This window comes from Juglans microcarpa x Juglans regia, chromosome 5D (assembly GCF_004785595.1).
Source record: "Juglans microcarpa x Juglans regia isolate MS1-56 chromosome 5D, Jm3101_v1.0, whole genome shotgun sequence".
Taxonomy (NCBI): Eukaryota; Viridiplantae; Streptophyta; class Magnoliopsida; order Fagales; family Juglandaceae; genus Juglans; species Juglans microcarpa x Juglans regia.
The window spans coordinates 10,808,471-10,828,527 of NC_054602.1; the positions used below are offsets into that span (position 1 = coordinate 10,808,471).

Here is a 20,057-nt window from a genome sequence, read left to right on the forward strand (position 1 = left end):
TAATATTTACTTTACTAGCCTGTATAAAATATCCGATATTCGGGAACTTGTTTTGAGCATAACACATGAGCATTTGATGAAAGGGTCACAATAAATGAGGGTCATTCTTGAAGTCATAAATACCAAACTGCTTCCTAACATTGAGGAACAATTTCAGTTTTGATTCCATTTGTAATCATGTTGATTGTTTGATGACATCTATAGAATAACTGTACCCAACTAGAATGACTGGGCAAAGCTTATGCATTGTATGAGTTTGAGGTTTCTTAAAATTGGGAAATGAAATAATTTTTTTATAAATAGAAATTGTCGATATCAAGAATTGTCGATATCAAGACTTCTATCCTTGTTCATATTAATGATATCTCCTAGATTCGAATCGATCTTATCAATTAGCATAATTTTTTAATCCATTAATTGTGATAGTAACAACGTGTTGTATTGGGTAAGGGCATTGATCACCTTATGTTTCACTGCGAGGTGGTTAGGAAGTTATGGTATTGATCTTTCATCTTTTTTGTTTCGAGTGGATCATCCTCCAACTTGTGGTGGAGTTGTTGGCTTGCTAGGGAACCCCTTTGGGAAATAACAATAATATCAAAGTTTTGATGATGGTTCCTTTGTACTTAAGGTGTAGCTAAGTTTTTAATTTCGTTCCGCTCTGGCCGAAATTGCCGGAATTTTTTGTACCCGTACAGTGTAATGGACTATTCCGTTTCAGATCAAATTCCGGCCGCATTTCGGTATTTCGGCCGGGACAAGTATTTCGGTCCGAAATATTTATAAATGTCATTTGGGGCATCAGGCGATAGGCAAGTGCTATGGTCTCCACTTTTCTTTTTCTCGACAATTGTTCCTTTTTTTTTTTTTTTAATGTTTAAACACTTTTACAGCTTTTTTTTTCTTTTCTTTTCTTTTCTTTTTTTTTTTTTTTTTTTTTTTTTTTTTTTTTTTTTTTTTTTTTTAACTTTGTAAACTTGTCATCTAGTGCTCTTTCTTTTCTTTTTTGGGTTTTTTTTTTTAGAAAATTTGTGAACTTGTCATTTAGTGCTCTTTCTTTTTTTCTTTTTTTTTTTTTTTTTTTGGTTTTTGTTTTTGAGAAAATTTGTAGAGTTGTCATCTAGTGCTCTTAATATATTTTCATAAAACAACAATGCATAGTAATTTTCTAGATCATACTAATCAAATTACGATGATTTTTAATGCAAGCAATATCTATCTATCTATTGTAGTTAGGCTTCAACTTAGTAAAAAATAAGCTCCCTTGGATTGAGACTTGACTGTGAATGATTGACACTACTACCCCAGTAGTAAGTAATGCTAAGTGGCCTATATTCCCTATATGATCCTATTGGTAAAGCATGTTAAGACTTGTATTGATGTTGCTTTAGAATATAATTTTTCTGTAGATATGTATATATTTTTTTCATATAACAACAATCTCGAAACGGTACACCGAAACGGATCGGTACCGAAATATTCTGTTCCAGTACCTCAACTGGAATGGCCATCGAAACGGAATTCAAAACTTTGGTATTTAGCAGGAGCACAATGCTAGAACCTTTGAAGATGGCAAGACAACGGTGGTAAGAGTTAAAATCCATTTTGCTCAATTCCCTTCATAGTTGGACGGCTGGCCACAATGACTCTTGATTTGTGAATTTCAAGATTTTATGGACTCTTGTTCTTTTTCTTGTCCTATTTAGTAGGGTGTGTAATTTTACATGCTTCCTGTGTACAATTCGGTTGGCACCTCTCTATGCGATTAATAAGACTAACTTATCAAAATAGTTTGTTGTGTTGGCTCCTCTTTTGTTTCTGTTTTGCTGAATATATTTTTAGACAATAATAATTTCCCATCTTCCAGTATTTGATTGCAAAGACTTTTTGCAGGAGAAATAGGAAGGATGTATGAAGCTAATGTGGATGACGTGGGATACAGGTTGGTGGCCATTTATACCCCTGTAAGAGAGGATGGGGTTGAGGGGGAACCCGTTTCTGCATCAACAGAGCCAATTGCAGTTGGTAATGTTGAATCACATCTCCCTTCTCTCAAGGGAAATGATTTTTGCTGTTAAATTCTTCCTCTTATAGCTTTTTATGTTACTCATATTGGTCGGAAAATGTTATTCATTTTTTTTTGTCAACTCTTGTAATGCAAGCATGAGTGTCGCTTTGTATTTCTTTTCTCTTCAATGTTTGTTCTGACTGAATCATAAGCACAATAGTGGTTATCATCTAGTACCTTATTTCACTGAGTTGTGAATGCTGAAATTGATAATCTACCTTGTCAAGGGTTGAGTGCTGTTAACAAGTTTAACTTTATTAATAAGGTGTTCAGAGAAATGTTTAATCCACTAGCGGATCTCACCAAAGTAAATTCACAACCTAACGTGGTTTGATGTGGTACGTATAAAGTTCTTTTTATTGTAAAGTAGATCTGAAGAGATTCCCTTAACTTTATCATGTATAGCAAACATTACAAGTACTTTTGGTTCCCTTTATACCTACAATGCCCTCTCTTTTTCTTGGCATTTCTTCCTTTACTTCAACAAAAGACATTATTCCTTTGTTCTTTTTTCTTTTCTGTTGCTGTCTCACTTTTGGAGAGGTGGATATCTTCTGCCGAGATTGATCTATGGATGCTCATGGAAAGAGTTCTTTAGGTTCAGAAATCCTATCCTCCTGCAGCCCTGCTATCTTGTTTTCATTTTGTATTTATTGATTTGCTTGCAGAGCCTGATGTTTTTAAAGAAGTGAAGCAGAAGCTTGATCTTGGATCTGTGAAGTTTGAGGTGGGACCTCTTTGAACTGTTTTGTTGGTTTTGATTTCCTTTCAACTTAGTTGTATATACTGGAAGTGTTTGTTGCAGTTGAGAAATCTGTGAAGCTTGAGGTGTAGCTATATTTCTATTCTTATGTTGGTTTTGATTTTCCTTGGAGCAAAGATGGAACAGCTTGTAATTGTTCTTATTTGTTTAATTCCCATCTATCCTGTTTGTTTTTCTTGTTTAGGCTCTTGTGTTTAAGTTATGTTCGCATTTTAACAGTGAGTGACTGAAATTCATGAAGGTTTTGAGGCCCTCAAAAACATAGTTCTTGGGCTTTTTAATTTTGTCAGTAGTTCAAACCAATATTACCAAGCCTTATGTCTACTGCCTGGGTAAAGCAGTAGTTCCTATAGAAGGAGATTTCCAGCACTGTATGCTCATAGCACCATTTGTCTAGAAGCGGCTAAACTAAATGTAAAGCTGATAGTAGACACAACCACATGTAAGTTTTTGCGATGGTCCTTTTCCAACAGGCTGATGATACCAGAAATACATGGCTCAGAGTAAGACCGATGTATATTGAAGCACATTTGCACCACTTAACCAATCTAGTTCTTCTAAACCCTTTTTTAAGGGGATTGTAATCCCATTTATCATTTAAGTACTTTTACGTTGATCTGTTAAAAAAAATCTTCGGTTTTTTTCATATCCAATGAAACTACACTATTCATGTTGAAAACCATCTGTCCATTTTGAATATTTCAACGTCCAAGAAGGTGAACTACACTCACAAGCATCAAATTGTGTTTAAATTAAATGTAGTTATCAATTTTGCTTTCAGTCAATTTTGGCTTTATAAATTTTTTGTGTTCCATATCCCACTGTTAATTTCTTCTGAAACAGGCATTGTGTGACAAGGATCGATCTTCCAAAAAGGTTACTTTCTATATTCTCCTTGTACATTTCTTCTCTGTTTATGTAATATGCCCAGAAGATACAATCGTTTAATTATCAAAAAAAAAAAAAAAAAAAAAAATGCCCAGAAGATTGACATGGGAAACAAAATAAAATTTTCTGTTTTATTTTGCAGGTAGTTTCAGTAGGGAGTCTCGAGAGAAGAATCCTAGAAGTTAATAGAAAACGAGTCAAGGTTGTAAAGCCAGGGTCTAAAACTTCTTTTCCAACTACTGAAATTCGTGGAAGTTATGCACCTCCTTTTCATGTAAGTTTGTATCTTAACTCTAGATCGTCATCCAGTGTATTTCTTCAATTTGCAAAGATATTACTTATGATTCTGTCATCTACTTGCTTGTTTACTCACCATTATTGAAGCATTCAATCAAAATTTGTGTAGAGAAGTATCTTTATTAAGAATTTAGAGATGGTAGAGTGGCAGAAAATGATATGTATGGCTAATCTTTTGTAAGTTGCAAAAAGGATTCATAAAGTTTAGCTGTAGACATTTAACACTTTTGTATTGCATGTTTATGTCTGCATTTTATATTTGGATAATTAATCTCAAGACTCAATCTAAGGTTAATGGTGTATCAGGTGGAGCTTTTCCCAAATGACCAACATCGACTTCGAATTGTAGTGGACAGTGATAATGAAGTAGACTTGTTGGTGCAGTCCCGGCATCTCCGTGATATTGTAGTGCTTGTGATCAGAGGCTTTGCCCAGCGATTCAATAGTACATCTCTCAATTCTCTCCTCAAAATAGAAACATAAGTCTAGCTAAGAAGTGTAAAGTGAATTGATTCAAAAAATATATCTATGAACTATGAATCAGTTTTTAAGGCATGCATGTCATCTCCGCTTTATTTTTTTCCGTTGTACCTTTAGCACATTACCAATGCTTGTTTTCATTGCAATATTTATTATTTTCCTTGCAAGAAATGTTGTGCAGTGATCAAAGGATACTAGAAGTTGCTGTCATAATCACTGTATATTACGTATGAATGATATATTTTTAAGCTACTTGCTTCGACTTTTTTGTCTCAGTGTGTACGTGTGTTTATGTGCAGCACATGTATTACATACTGCGATAACAATTCCAGTGAGTTTGGCTTTAACTTTTTCTCCCTCAGGACCACCCTGATGGTAGGTGGTTTGGTTTAAATCCCGGCTCCCAATCCATTGGATGGCAAAGACTAGTTGAAATGCATTAGTAATCCGCACCATCCCTTGCTTGGGATAGGTGGAGATGCCATTGGCAAGTTATTGTCTTTCTTGCTTGTTCTTTTGTTGATCTTGAAGTAAATCTGAGCTTGTAAATGTCTTGTCCTTACTATTAGTAGCTTACAAGCATGGATTACAATTCACATAGGTTAAAGGTGTCCAGGTTTGTTGATGGTTTTGGGTGGTTGCTGAGCAATGCATGCCCACTCGTGGGGATGGGTTTCTCATGTTTTGGTTTCTACCGGTGTTTTTGTTAAGCTTATTTCTGGAAACCTGTTCCGTAAATTCTAATGAATGATTTTAGGTCTGGCATGCTTCAAATTCCTTATGAACTGAGTCCAATACCACTAGTAGTCTTAAATCTCTGAGGTCACTGGAGATACTACACTGTTGTATAGGAATACGATCACACGCAAGGGCAAGCCAATTGAGAAAACTAGGTAGCGATTGCATAAACGCATTCAGCCTATGCAATCTCTGCCTAGTAACTCTTAATTGGTTTATCCTTGCACTCATATTTTTTTTTTCTCTCATTACAATGTAGGATGGATTGGCACCAAGACAACACAGAAATAAAAAGTAAAAAAATAAAGTGCAAGATGTAGAAACTAAAACAATAACTTTTAAATCTTTACCGGCATAAAATATCAGGTTACAGGTTGAACCCATTACTTGTCTCCTGAATTGCCTTCTTACGAGAGCAGGAACTTCGAAATCTTAAAAACCAACAAAAAAAAAAAAAAAAAAAAAAAGAAGAAAAGAAGAAAGAAATCGTTTCTTACTAAGCGTCCTATATGAGAAATTGAATAATAAAGTTCTAACGTTATCTACGGGAGATCACCTTTCATTGAATCAAGTTCTGTTTTGCTAATTGACAATCCCGGCCTCAATGTTCGTTCCTTGAGTTGCCTGAAGTTGCCTTTCAGTCTCCTTAGCAGCATCATAAGAAGCATGCAGTGCCACAAAAATGTAGTAGACGAGCAAAACCAATGTCCAGAGACTGAATCTCACAAATGACTGACGATCGATCGAACCCATGATGAAGACGTTGATTGCAATGCAAGCTGATGGCAACCAAGGAACCAACGGCACTCCCCACATTTTAGGTTTCCTTGCTTCCTTCACTGTCAACTTTAGTCCCAGTGTGGCCAAAAACCAAACCGGTACTGTCACTATGTATCCAACCCAACCGTTATTGCTAAGTGCCCAATATGCAGCTGAGCAAATAGACGACCCTATGATCAATGCCAAGAACACGGCAAGCTTCTTGCGGTCAGCGTCCGATGTCTCACCTGTGACATAATATCGTCTCACGATCAAAGCAACTGCGACAAGGGAAAAGATAAATAGTGTAGATATGGAGAGAAGGTTTGCCAACACATCCAGGCTTGTAAAGAATGCAACAATGGAGTTTGCAACCGTCATAATGATTGTGCCATTCATGGGTGTCCCGGTTTTCTCATTGATGACAGCAAGAACCGGGGGTGCCATGTGGGTACGTGCAATATGAGTGAAATATCGAGCTTGGCCAATGATATTAGCAAGCAGAACCGTGGTCATGCCCTTTAATGCTCCAAATGCAACGATGTACTTTGCCCAATTCATCCCTACCGCTTGGAATGCGACGGTGAAGGGTGCATCAGCATCAACTTGTGTGTATGGCTGCATCAAGCTCACTGTTGCAGCTAGAATGCAATAAATTACAATGACAATCGACATGGAACCGATTAACCCAATTGGGATATCTCTACCCGGGTTCTTCACCTCTTCTCCCAAGGTCGCTACTCCATCGAATCCAAGGTAAGCAAAGAAGAGGAGTGCAGAAGCTTTCAAAACACCTTCGATACCAAAAGGCATAAAGGTTTCAAAATTGGCATGGTTAGCCTTTGTAAGGCCTGCGGCTACTATAAAAATCAAGATTATAATATGGAGGATGGTTGTAATGGAGTTGAATCTGGATGACCCCTTAATGCTTAGGCATGCACCAACACAGACTGCAATGGAGATAGCAATGGCAATTGGGTCTAAATGGTTGTAGTCTTCAGCAAGGGATGACACAGTTATTCGAAAATCATTCGGTTTGTGATTGCAAAGGGTCGCAAAATATGAAGTCCAGGATCGAGCCACACCAGCACCGCCTACTATATACTCGAAAAGAATGTTTCCAGCAGCAATATATGCCATGAAGTCACCCAGCTCTACTCTAAGATAAGCAAAGGACCCTCCTGCCACCGGGAGTTCAACTGCAAACTCAGTGTAGCACAGCACAGAGAGCAGTGCAGATATGCCTGAGATGATGTATGAAATCACGACTGCAGGGCCAGCATCGTTCCTGATAGCCTCACCAGTGAGGACGAAGATTCCAGCGCCCATGACGGCTCCGATACTAAACCAGATGAGATCCCACCAGTTTAGAACTTTCTTCATCTCGTGCTGGCTACGAGAACGCATCTCCTGTAGCTCCAGATGGTCTAGGGAGCGTGCCAGGAGTCGATCTTTGAGCCTGCTTTTTGTACTGCCTAATGCCTTCACATAGTTCCCCCAACTCTGGAACGACTCCTCTGGCAAGAGATCTTGTTTGCTCCACATACAGACTCTCTTCCTGATCCCATTGCCATGCTCGCCGCTACCACCATCTTCAGTGCCACTCACCATTGTTGCCCCGAAAAAGAATAATGAAAGGAATTAAGTTTTATTATGGAACTGCAGCGTACGGATAATTCCTAATTTTATCATGGAAGCTCTGATTTACGTGAAACTAGAGACGTGGAGTTGCTTTTGAACTCTAACTCGAATGAAACAAAACTTCATATACAAGTCTGCGGAACTGGCTCGGTTAGTTAGTGCAGATGGAACGCTCAGCATAAACTTCTGCGTTTGAAGCAGTGAAGGAAGTCTACACAAAGAAGAATTCTTGTAAAGATTGGGTCGCTAAATGCCACGTTATACGGGATTCCATGTTGATCCAGGGGATCAAAATTCATCAACTATATATATTGGACAAGTTTTCCCAACTCATTAAAAAAAAAAAAAAAAAACTAGGGTGTCCGCGTTGTACGGCCAACAAATACACTTTCATATATATATATATATATATATATATATATATATATATATATTAACTATTTTTTAAACATCTTTAAATATTATTAAAAACTTAAAAAAAATAACAGTTCATTAACAATCACTTCTTTAATTATTAAGCAAAAAAAAAAAAAAAAAAAAACTCAATCAATCGATTTTGTCAATAAGATTTTTCAGTCTAAATAGCATTTTTCTTTAAAAAACTAACATGTCATGTAAGAAGCACAATGCATTTTTAATAAGAGCTCTTCTATACATTAACCATTGTTTTATCTACACTCCACATTTTTTTTTTCAGCTTTATGTCAGACCCATCGCCATCACCTTTAACCTCTCTCCCCCCTCAATCTCTCTCTCCCTCCTCAAGCTCTCATCGGCCTTTCTCTCTCTATCCTCAAGCTCTCTTCAAGTTTTATTTTATAACATGTTAAAGGAAAGAGAAGAAAAAAAATAAAAAATAAAACCCCGCACATCAGGTGTGGGGTGTGGGATCAGCAACTGGTGACAGGTGACAATTTTGAAATAAAAACTTAACTTTCACCTAAATGCTAGCATTTTAAACATTTAAGCTTACAAATAATTTGGAAGTTCCAATTAGTGCGATCTTTTATTATTTATTATTTTTGTTGATGTCGTATTTCGCAGCCTGGATAACTCTACGCTTTTGGGCTCTGACCTGGTTCCTGCTAAGATCAAGAATGGGGGGCTCGAGAACCGTTGTACCTCCAATGCTTAAGTCAGTCTCAGTGTAGGAGATGAATAGAGAAATAATCAATCCAGGAGAGTAAGTGTTGAAATGCTTAAGAGTGTGAACTTTCTCCCTGGTCGTGGGAGGGGGTATTTATACTTGACTGGCTGATCATCATGGTGGGGTAGTGAGCGTGTTGCTTCGTATGGGGTCGGGTGTTCCTGCCACTCACATGCTGCGCCGCAGATCAGTCAAACCTGATAGTGGCTACATCTGACACCCAGGATTCACGTTGTGGCGCGCCGAGCCCCGGGACACATTAAATGCAGCATGGTTCCCCTTCCTGGCGTGGCTTCCTCCATCCTATTAATGCGGCGTGACCTCAATCAGACATACCCACCTCTCTGACTTGTTTGGGCGCCGAGATTCAAGGTCAGGGATGTCCCTGCCTATCGGCCAGCAAGGGTGTCAAACTGCTTTGCCTGCCACCCTTTCGTCAGTGTATTACGCCCTAGTCATTCCTTTTCTTGGGCCTCCTAGGCTCTTTCAGCCCAGCCCAGGCCTTATCCTCAGACTCAGGACTGGGCCCTTCTTCTGGTCTGGCCCGGGGGATAACTCCCCTTACAATTTTATTTTATTTCATTTACCCTAAAATGTCCCTTAGTTCTTTGTCCAACTAGCCATAAATCTGTGAAAGCTTGAGAAACTATTAAGAATTTAATTCTTTAATCTATTACATTCCTCTGTCTCTCTCTTTGTCAAACTTAAAGAAAAACATATCAGGTTATACTGGTGGGTTTGGATATAGAGTTCAGATGAGATAAAATGAGATGTTTTGTTGAAAGTTGAATAAAATATTGTTAAATATGATTTTTTAGTATTATTTTTATTTTGGGATTTGAAAATTTTAAATTTTTTATTATATTTTTGTATGAAAATTTGATAAAATTATAATAATGAGATATATGAAATGAAATGAGATGAGATATGTTTGTGTATCCAAACCCACATTCGAAGGGGAGGAAGTTCAAAAGAGAAATATGAACCATTATTTTGCCTATCTATGTTTAATGTTAGTCAATGGACTTAGGCCACTATAATCTAGATCAAGATCAACAACTTGACAGTTAAAGCAAATTACGATTACAGATGGTGCATGAACAACTAGGAGTGTAAATCTAAATCAAGAAACCAAAATATCAGCCCGGCCCGGACCGGTTGGTCTGGTTTTGAATCGGTGTTCCTGCATTATGAAAACGATCTGGACCCGATCCGGTTTTGGTTCCATAGTTTCTGGGACCAAACTGGACTAGACCGGTTGAGAAAAAAAAATATAAATTAATTATATATATAAGTCTTATATATAATATATAATTATATAAGAATTTTTTATATATAATATATATAATTATATATCATATATGAAATAATTTCATATTATAATTTATAACATAAAATTTTAATCTAAAACATGAACATTTGTAATTTGTTTGATCATATGTTATTAATATAAGAAATATATACTATAATATTAATTACATTTTATGGCCTAATAAATTCTCAACATATTTCTATAAATATATAATACATTAGTAATACGAATATTAATATAGATTTAATTAGTATACATTAGTATACTAATGTATATTTGTATATTAATTATATTTTATGCCCTAATACTAATACTAATAGTATTAATAATCCACTTTAAGTCTATATATAAAGAACTATATATAATATAAATCGTTATAGTATTAGTATAAGTACTATCAGTATTATATATATATATATATATATATTAATATTAACACTAATACTATTATATAGTTATAATGATCACTGATTCACTACAACTATATATAGTATTAATTTCCCTATATGTAGTAGTAAAACTATAATAGTATAATATATAGTATTATTATATATATATATATATATAATAATAATAATTTGTGGATATGTGTGGTTAATGAATTTGAAACGTTTATGTTTGATCGGGAGTCTAGGAAGTATATACATATTGGATTTGGATATTTTATTAGTATTGTGGAGGTTGATTATTAGGTGACAGGAATTAACTCCCTGGACCTATGGGGTTGGGGCGTTACGCAACACATTTAACCCGTTTTAACCATTTTTATATAAATGGGTTGAACATACCCGTTTATTTATTTATTTTAATCCAATTAATATAATTTAATATATAATACAAGATTAACTATATAATTAAATCACATTTATTGTTGGATTCATGACAAAATATTTTACTATCAATATCAAAACCAATAATGTATAAGAAAACTAATATTTTCATAAAATAAAAGTAGATATTAATGAAAAAAATTTTAATAGTTTGAGATATAAAGTAGTCAAATACTGATATTAATTTCACATATTCCCACAAAAAAAGACATATAAGACTAAATATTTATAAAATTTAAAAATAGAATTTATTTTTGTTATTTGGATTGGTTGTGCGTTTGTGGGTTACCTGAAATTGACCAATTTATTAATCGTATTTTATTGGGCCAATCCATTTTAACCCAAACTCATTTATATTAAACACAAGTCCGCTTATTTTGTGTTATGTTCGTATTGGATTTACGGATGAGTTTGAGAGAATATTCATTCAAAGGTGAGTGATTGAGCAAATGCTTGAATGAGGGACGTGAACGAGGGACGTTGGTCTTTGCATTTTGGGGTTATATCAAATTCAATGTGGCGTTGGTTTTGTAGGATGTTATAATTTGACATTGTCTTGGGATTTTAAGTTTGATCTATTCCAGCTGTTTGTATGTGTTCAATGTATTTTTTATGGAATCTCTTCTAAGATTCGATGTCATACAAAGAAACAAATTTGATAGATGGTGGTGGATTTCACAACTTCTTGGTTTGGGCATGCTATATTTCATTATCCAATTCTGACACAAGTTCACTTAGAAGTGTTGTGAAATACTATGCAAAACACACACACCAACAATGACAAATAAAATAAAAGCAACACAATCAAGAACACGAAACACAATATACGTAGTTCGGCGAATTGCCTACATCCATAGAGCTGCATAAATCTTATTAATCAGAAGAGATTATAATTACTCAATCTCAACTCACACTCTCTAGAGTTTTTCACTCTCTCACACAATATGCACTCACTAGACAATTATTCTATCTCAAAATATGCTTGAGGCCGTCCAACACAAGTCTAATATGACATATATAAAGTAAGTGGCGTTGAAAACCTCAACCTGGCAAAACTACATATTTCGCTCGAGCGGAGTGTCGAGCGTGACTCGAGCGAACAGCCAAATGGATATTGACTCGAGCGAGTGTCGAGCGAACACTAGGGTTTGCGTTTCGCTCGAGCGGAGTGTTGAGCGGTACTCGAGCGAACTCTTGGACTGGAGATTCGCTCAAGCGGTATGTTGAGCGACGTCAAGCGAACTTTGGCTCGAGCCAACTTTCAGCAAACACTTTTTCAACTCTAAAATCAGTCTCCACATATACCCCAACAAGAAGATGCCCTCCAACATGTCCCTATTGGTTGATGTGGTTGAATTAAGGGTCGTTGAATCTAAAAGCTGTTGCTGAGGAATGGGGTGAATACTAGTTGCCAACCTCTGTAATCCTCAAAAAGGTAAATTAATGCACAAGGTTGGGGGTGCAAAAGAAAGAGGATCGGAGTTGCAAGCTGACTGTGAGAACCTCTATCACCGTGAAAGAAAACTGCAGTGCTCTAACGACACCACATACAAAATGAGGAATTTACTATTTACATTATGGAAGACATGGATTTAATGATCAGTACTATTACTCGTAAATTATGGTTTTAATTGGCTTATGTTTAGATTCTCTTGTTTATCTTTTATTCTTTTTGTTTGTTTCTTGTTCGTAGGCTTTTGCAAAATACTTGCAAACTGAAAAATATGAATGTGAATGATGGGATCACAAAGGATAAACTTGGTTCTATTCATGATTTGAAAAGAGAGGGTGTAGGTAGGTATCAGATAGTATGATTACGAAGTAAGAAGGATATTAAACTTATCTTTGACTTCCATTTTGTTCTTTTGTGAATAGTTTTCCCAACGATACTAATTAGTAATTACGCGGTCGCATTATGATGTGGATTTTGAAATCTTGTACGTGTTCTCTATATACTACGCGTTTTAATTTCTTCCTTTTTGCATTATTCAAAACGATGATGATGACTACGAAAGGAAAACCGGAAAACCATCGACGACTTGTGTGTAGACCGCCATGTTGATGGATGATGTTTCAATTTCAATTTGCTAATTTTAAACAGAAATCACGATAGAAGGGCAAAATCTCTTGCTTTTCGTGGCTGCATCTTGCGCTCACGTCCTATCAAGTCTTAACCGTCGATGTATGTGACAGCAGTTCTGAGTTCCCTCTACACTAATTATATATTATAATTACACTGATTAATATGACATGATTTCATATGTGATCTACATTTCTGAAAAACTTGGCTTGTATACAGAGCTGAGATGAGAAGAAATCATTTAATATTCTTATTTCATCTAATTTTAATTAATAATTTTATTACTATTCATAAATCATCTCAACTCCTTTCGGATATCTCACTTTTCAAATACTCCTAACTCAACGTGTATCTTTTGTTCTACCTGCTGCATGATTTAGATGTATGCTCGTTTTGACAAGAGAGCGAGACCAATTCTTACGCAAAGGATACAAAGTTCGAGGTGCTCAATTATTTTCCACAAGCATAGCTAATGGACTAGAGGTCGTATGTTCCCACCAGCCTATCTAGAACTTAATTATTTTCAACAAGTCTAGCTAGGCAAAAAGCATTGAGTTAAATTTGAAACCTGTGATGGGGAAGCTTTGATTCTTATATTGATTTGTAAACAGCTTTACCAAATTAATTTACATTTTAGGCATAGATCATCGAAAAAAAGTGATGTCAAAAAAATTTTTTAAGACTGGTTTGGATTCGGAGATGAAATGAAATGATTTTAAATAAAAGATGAAAGTTGAAAAAAATTATTGTTAGAAAATTATTTTCTAATATTATTATTATTATTTTGAAATTTAAAAAAGTTAAATTGAAATTTGAAAATGTTGAATTGTTTATTATATTTGTGTAAAAATTTGAAAAAAATGTAATGATGAGATGGGATAAGATAAAACACTTTCTGAATCTAAACAGACTCTAGTCCAACAAATCATTGAATCCATTCCATAACCACTCTGGAATTGCTACAATCGAAATAAAACATTTACCAAATCATGTCAATTTCTATTTTCTTTTTTTGAGAAACTACGTGTTTTAAAGTTCCGTTTAGATAGTGAGATGAGATAAGATGAAATAAAAATAATATTATGAAAACTATAATATTATGAACTTTATAATATTTTTTATTCAACTTTTTCTATCTCATTTTCCAAAACTAAAAAAAATACCTAACTCAAACTATCTCACTACTATTCACAAATTATTTTATTACTATTTACATCTCACCTCGCTCCCCAAATAAGCCCTAAGGCCTGATTTGTTTTCACATTTCATCTCATGTCAACTTATCTCATCTAATCATTACAATTTTTTTAAATTCTTATATAATAAAAATAAATAATTCAATTTTTTTAATTTCAAAATAAAAATAATATTAAAAAAATAAATTTTAATACTATTTTTTTTAACTTTAACCTTTAACTTGTCTAATCTGAAAACAAACGCGTCCCAAGTCTTTCATTTCGCATAAATAACGATGACTAAAGTACTGGACAGACTTTTGAGTTGACCGCAAAGCGTGTTGCATCAACTTGGAGGTTTTCTCATGCAAGGTCGACCAGTACTCGCGAGTACTCGTGATCTCTTCTATATAGAACTCATGATCTCTGCACTGTTCTTCTCATTGTATAGGCCCGCACATGATTAGCAATATTACCTTCCACAATTAAATTTCTACAATAAATCTCCCGGATGGCATTCATGGCCACTCAAAGAGCCTCTTCATCTACTTCCAAATATATTAAGAAAACAAAAAGAGCCCATTCTTCTTGGTTGGAAGAAAATGAAAAAAATCATAACCTCTTCCACAACACCTCGATGGAAGCATGATATTTTCTTTAGTTTCTATGGTAAAGACACTCGTAAGAGTTTTACGGATCATCTATATGTTGGTTTAAAACGGAAAGGCATTCTCGTCTTCAAGGATGACAAAACACTCAAGCGAGGAGAATTCATTTCTAAAGAGCTTTTGAAAGCAATTCGAGAATCCATATACGCAATCATCATTATTTCGAAAAACTATGCATCTTTCAAATGGTGCCTCATGGAACTTGCCGCGATCGTTGAATGGGCTAAGAAGACGGAGCTCACAATTTTGCCCATTTTCTATCACGTGAATCCTTCTGATATAAGAAATCTGACAGTGTCTTTTGAAAAAGCTTTCGCTGCCCATAAAAACAACCCCAAGGTTGGCGTCAAGAAGATGCAGAAGTGGAAAAATGCTTTCCGAGAAGTCGGCAATATTGCCGGATGGGTTGTACATGACAGGTAACATTTACATTGATGCCTACCAAACATAAGTTGGAAACTTTGAGAAAATAACTATTATATATGTTAATAATTGTTAAAATGTTTATCGTGTCTAGTCTGAGGGCCAAAGTGTTCCTAAAGAGAAAATTCTGAAGATGAATTGAAGTGTAATTTTATTATCTCTACAAAACATTATGCGCTAGCTAAAACATATTGTTTGTCTTTGCCCATTAATGTCTCGTAAATAATATTACTTGTCTATCAATTTACAGTTACGAATCAGCGTTGATCCAAGAAATTAGTAGAAATATATCTCGTAAGTTGAATTGTAGATTCTCACGTCATGATTACGAGAAATTTGTTGCTATTAACTCTCGTGTAGAAGAAATGCTGAACTTAATGGATATGGAATCAAATGATGTTCGCTTCATAGGAATTCATGGGATGGGTGGCGTTGGTAAAACAACTCTGGCCGAAATAATTTATGATAGAATTTCTTGTCAATTTGAAGGAAGTAGCTTTATTTCTTGTATTAGAGAAGAATCTAGAGCTCGTGGTCTAGCTTCTTTACAAAAACAACTTCTTTCTATGATCATGCAAGAAGAAACACATATATGGGATCATCACCAGGGAATCAAGGTGATAAGGAGCATGCTGCGAAATAAAAAGGTATCATCCTTGATGATGTGGATGGTGAAAAACAACTAATGGCATTATCAGGGAGTCCGGATTGGTTTGGTCCAGGGACTAGGATGATTATAACATGTAGAGATAGTCATCTGTTGAGAACACATGAAGTGAATGATATCTATGAGGTTGAGCAGCTTCAAATTGATGAAGCATTGCAACTCTTTAGTTTGTCGGCCTTCAAGAAAACCCAACCTACAGAGAATTACAAGGATCTATCTATGGATTTTGTGAATTATGCTCAAGGTCTTCCTTTAGCTCTTAAAGTATTGGGTTCCTTCTTATTTGGGAGAACGATAGTTGCCTGGAGAAGTGCTAGGAATCAACTAGAGGCAATTCCTAATAAAGAAATTATGAATATACTTCAAATAAGTTTTGAGGGGCTAGAGGATTTGCAGAAAGAGTTGTTCTTGGATATGGCATGTTTGTTCCAACGACACAGGCTAGATAACATGTTTTGCAGACATTAGAAAGTTTTGGTTATTATCCCGGCATCAACATTGACGTTCTCGTAGACAAGTCCCTCCTAATCATCTCAGATGGAATGTTGTTCATGCATGATTTGCTTAAAACAATGGGCGAGGAAATGGTTCGTCGCGAATGTCTTGAAGAACCTGGACGACGCAGTAGACTGTGTCATCACGAAGATATCTTCCATGTATTGAAGAATAATACGGTAATGATTAGTCTGTACGTTAATCTAAGAGTAGTGCTAGGTACAAACTTCAAATGTACAAGACTTGTACAAACCTTTTGTAAAAGGAGGAATGCTACTTATCATCTCACACTATACACCAACATATAATTTGTTATTTTTACCATTCCATTTAAACGCATATGATATTGACATATGTGTAAATATGTATATTTAAATAGAAGGAAAAAAAAATGATAAATTACATGTTGGTATATGACGTGGGGATGATAACTAGCATTCATTTTTGTAAACATGTGGGTCTCTTAAAAAAAAATGAGTGAGTTTTTCACAATTTACTATAGTGAGGTCTATTTTTTTATAAAGAGCTTGCATGACTTGTATATATTATTTCTCCTACTATAAATAGGTATATTTACATTCTAATTATTCAGGTCAAAGATTTTCCCCACACCTGCTAATCAGTTGTTCTTGGTTACTAGGAAACTGAAGCAATTGAAGGCATAGTCCTGGATTTTTGTCCTGAAACCAAGAATAGATTCAATGCCAAAGCATTCTCAAAGATGAGAAAATTAAGATATCTTAAAATTATTCCTCGAATTAGTCAAATTTATGGCTCACCAACTATAGAATGGCATGGAGATCCTTTAAAATCCATGCCAACCAATGAGTTGCGATTCTTACACTGGTCTGGATATCATTTGAAAACCTTGCCAAGCAGTTTCCAACCAAAAAATCTCACTGTACTGCGCATGACTTGCAGCCGCATCAAACAACTATGGAAGGGATTGATGGTAAGTTTTTTACTTGTATAAATACGTATTAATCTTAAATAAGTTAATAAATTCATATTTTGACCCAATTAACTACTTATTTATAACAGATTTTAGAAACTTTGAAGCACTTGAATCTGAGTTATTCTAAGAACTTGATTGAGACACCTGATTTCACGGGAGCCCCAAATCTTGAGGTAATATTCCTTGCAGGTTGTAAAAGCTTGTATAAAGTCCACCCATCCATTGGAGTTCTCAAACGACTAAAAATAATGGTTTTAAGTCATTGCGGATGTCTTAGAAGACTTCCAGACCAGTTCTGCTTGGAATCTCTTGAATTTATGAGTCTTACCGAACGTTCAAGACTTGAGAAGTTACCAGAATTTTTGGGAGATATGACATCACTGAAGGGCTTGGTTTTTACCGAGCCTATCAAAACAAACTTACCATCATCGTTTAAGAGTTTCTCTGGCCTTCGCCATTTACATTTAAAAGACTGCAAAAACATTTCAGTTTTTCCGTGTTTTATATGTAGTTTGTCATATCTTGATCGTCTCTGGCTGGATGGTTGGTCAAGACTAGAGAAATTTCCAGACCTGAGTAGATTGGAATGCCTTACCCATTTTACGGCACTGGGAACTGCTATAACGCAAATACCATCTGTCAATCTAATCCCCAAAAGCATCCGCTCCTTAAGTCTCGAAGGACGCAAGTGGATGCCACGTAAATCAACAACAGATTCGGCCATCTTCTTTAAAGACTGCTCTTTGCCAAAACAAAGCTCAGATGCCACCTATGATATTGGATCACTTGTAGAATATCAGATGGAAGGAGTATTTGAGGTAGAAGCAGTGTACATTGATTTTGACAGCGAAAGAGAGAATATTTTAGACATGGCAGGTGGAGGTCGTGTTAGGAATTCATTCTATGCCGATGCGGTGAGTCTCTCTCTCTCTCTCTCCCTAAAAAAAAGTCTTAATTTCGCAGCATAACATCTCTTTTTGGGGGTTGATTTACAGATATATGGGTGGTCGTTGGGATCTGGAATCCCGAAGTGGGTACACAATAAAAGTAATGGCTCCTCTGTAAAGATAGATTTGGAGGGTAATATGAAGCTGGGTATGGGGTGTGCTATCTTTATTGTTTGTGATTATCATCAATTCCATTCCCCTCAAGGTACTTCAATTTCTTCGTTATTCAAAGAATCCTTTATTTATTCTTCACATGTGGGGTTTACGTTTTGTTTTGAGACGGATGAAGGTAATTTAGAAGATTTTTTTTACTACCTTTTATTTCCTTCCCTGGACGTCTCTTTAGACGAGCCAATTGGATTCTGGGCATATATCCCAGCTCCGCCATTTTTGGAACGCTGGAAATCGAATAATTTGGATAAACGGAGCTTCATTAAGATGTCAATTACAGCAGAAATGGATTATTGCCTTTATCGTAGACCAATACAAGTAGAAGTGAAAGAACGCGGGATGCATTTAGTATGTCCGGATGATGATAATTCACAGTCCTATAATAGCATTGCTCCTCATCTTGGTTTGGGATCTTCAAATTTAGATTTCTATCGTGGATTTTATTATTCTTTGACGACGACGAAGTGATCATACAATCTTAGATTGATTAAAGGAATCATGCATGCAGTCGATCGACCACCCAAGCTGCTTTTCTTCTTTGTCATGTTTCTGGTACGTTATGCAACCTCTGCCCCTCATCTCATATTCGCATCTCCAAAAAATTGCATGCAGTTTAGTCATTTCTGCTTCTTTATGTATTTAATATATATAATGAAAAATATTATTAATGTTACGTGTATGGAAGTAATCAGGGAACCTTCGGCTACATATTCATTGAGGAACTGGGATTCAGTATCTAGCTGCCTAAACATTGGAGAATTCTTCACGAAATGATGTGGTCCTCTTTTCTTTTCCTTTTTCCTCAGCAAGTAGTTGATTCATTCCAAAACAAAAATTGTTCCATAAAAACAAATAAGGAAGGAAAGCAACTAAATCACAAAAGTACTAAGAATACACATGCATTATAAGAAGGTGGGTCTTTCCCACAATGGAAATCCAGCAAACCGTTAGGGATTTTGATGAGTGAGATATTTCCAAACTCTAGGTTGGAATGAGCCCATTGGGAAATGGAATGCGTGCATCGATTCTGAAATTGATGTATTTTTACAGCTCTCCATGTTTGTAGGTCTTTGAGCAAAAATCTGGTGTCTCTAGCAATACATTCAGTTTCCCAATTAATAGCCTTGAGAGGATTGTTGATGGAGTTGATTGTACTTAAAGAGTCTCCTTCAAGAATAATTTTACTGATCTTCCTTGTATATGCTTCTTGAATCCCCATGAGAGCAGCCATTGCTTCCCGTGTTCGGATCAGTGCTCCAATTGTGTTGTGCTACAATAATTGATGTGGTCCTCTTTTAAAAGTTGTGTCCTATTTGAGTAATATTGTTTTGATATTCTTTGGGAATAGAAGATGGTCACCATTTTGGTTAACAACTTGGTTAACAACTTGGGAGTTGGGTCCGTATTGTCTTTCCAACTGGCTTGTTGTCTCATTTAAACTATACACCACACTCTCCCCTTCCCCACACCCCACACCGAATGGGGCGGGGGTGGGGTTTTCACCCCTGTCCCCCGCCCCTGGGATACGAGGTGTGGAGCAGATTCTCAATTCG

The 20,057-nt window shown here is 35.7% G+C and overlaps 4 protein-coding genes across 5 annotated transcripts in view; 3 read left to right on the forward strand and 1 right to left on the reverse strand.

Annotated features, from left to right (window-relative positions):
• The window catches only part of LOC121264303 (187-kDa microtubule-associated protein AIR9-like), a 50,548-nt gene extending 45,800 nt beyond the window's left edge, over positions 1-4,748 (forward strand). The window contains 5 exon segments of the mRNA XM_041167427.1: positions 1,894-2,025; positions 2,737-2,795; positions 3,675-3,707; positions 3,862-3,993; positions 4,323-4,748. Of these exon segments, the coding sequence (XP_041023361.1) occupies positions 1,894-2,025; positions 2,737-2,795; positions 3,675-3,707; positions 3,862-3,993; positions 4,323-4,499 (533 nt within the window). The 3' untranslated portion in view covers positions 4,500-4,748.
• An 807-nt stretch (positions 4,749-5,555) lies between these two features.
• Positions 5,556-7,894, reverse strand: LOC121264302 (cationic amino acid transporter 1-like). Its single transcript, XM_041167426.1, has one exon. The coding sequence runs from the start codon at positions 7,602-7,604 to the stop codon at positions 5,817-5,819; it is 1,788 nt and encodes a 595-aa protein (XP_041023360.1). The 5' UTR covers positions 7,605-7,894; the 3' UTR covers positions 5,556-5,816.
• Positions 7,895-14,747: 6,853 nt separating this feature from the next.
• On the forward strand, positions 14,748-19,541 carry LOC121264297 (disease resistance protein RUN1-like). Of its 2 annotated transcripts, XM_041167416.1 has the most exons (5): positions 14,748-15,265; positions 15,520-16,610; positions 17,072-17,383; positions 17,473-18,300; positions 18,382-19,541. In XM_041167416.1, the coding sequence occupies exons 2-5, from the start codon at positions 16,479-16,481 to the stop codon at positions 18,970-18,972; spliced, it is 1,863 nt and encodes a 620-aa protein (XP_041023350.1). In that variant the 5' UTR covers positions 14,748-15,265; positions 15,520-16,478; the 3' UTR covers positions 18,973-19,541. The 2 variants fall into 2 exon arrangements, with proteins under 2 accessions (XP_041023350.1, XP_041023351.1); XM_041167417.1 differs by lacking the exon at positions 15,520-16,610.
• On the forward strand, positions 14,781-16,404 carry LOC121265667 (disease resistance protein RUN1-like). Its single transcript, XM_041169355.1, has 3 exons — positions 14,781-15,265; positions 15,520-15,704; positions 15,917-16,404. The coding sequence occupies exons 1-3, from the start codon at positions 14,781-14,783 to the stop codon at positions 16,402-16,404; spliced, it is 1,158 nt and encodes a 385-aa protein (XP_041025289.1).
• Positions 19,542-20,057: the final 516 nt, after the last annotated feature.

Bases quoted from the DNA above. Each gene is read 5' to 3' on its own strand.
- LOC121264302 (XM_041167426.1), bottom strand. From the start codon at position 7,604: ATGGTGAGTGGCACTGAAGATGGTGGTAGCGGCGAGCATGGCAATGGG.
- LOC121265667 (XM_041169355.1), top strand. From the start codon at position 14,781: ATGAAAAAAATCATAACCTCTTCCACAACACCTCGATGGAAGCATGAT. The intron at 15,266-15,519 runs GTAACATTTACA...ATCAATTTACAG, and splicing joins GGATGGGTTGTACATGACAG to TTACGAATCAGCGTTGATCC. The intron at 15,705-15,916 runs GTAAAACAACTC...CGAAATAAAAAG, and splicing joins TCATGGGATGGGTGGCGTTG to GTATCATCCTTGATGATGTG.
- LOC121264297 (XM_041167416.1), top strand. From the start codon at position 16,479: ATGTTGTTCATGCATGATTTGCTTAAAACAATGGGCGAGGAAATGGTT. The intron at 16,611-17,071 runs GTAATGATTAGT...CTTGGTTACTAG, and splicing joins ATGTATTGAAGAATAATACG to GAAACTGAAGCAATTGAAGG. The intron at 17,384-17,472 runs GTAAGTTTTTTA...TATTTATAACAG, and splicing joins AACTATGGAAGGGATTGATG to ATTTTAGAAACTTTGAAGCA.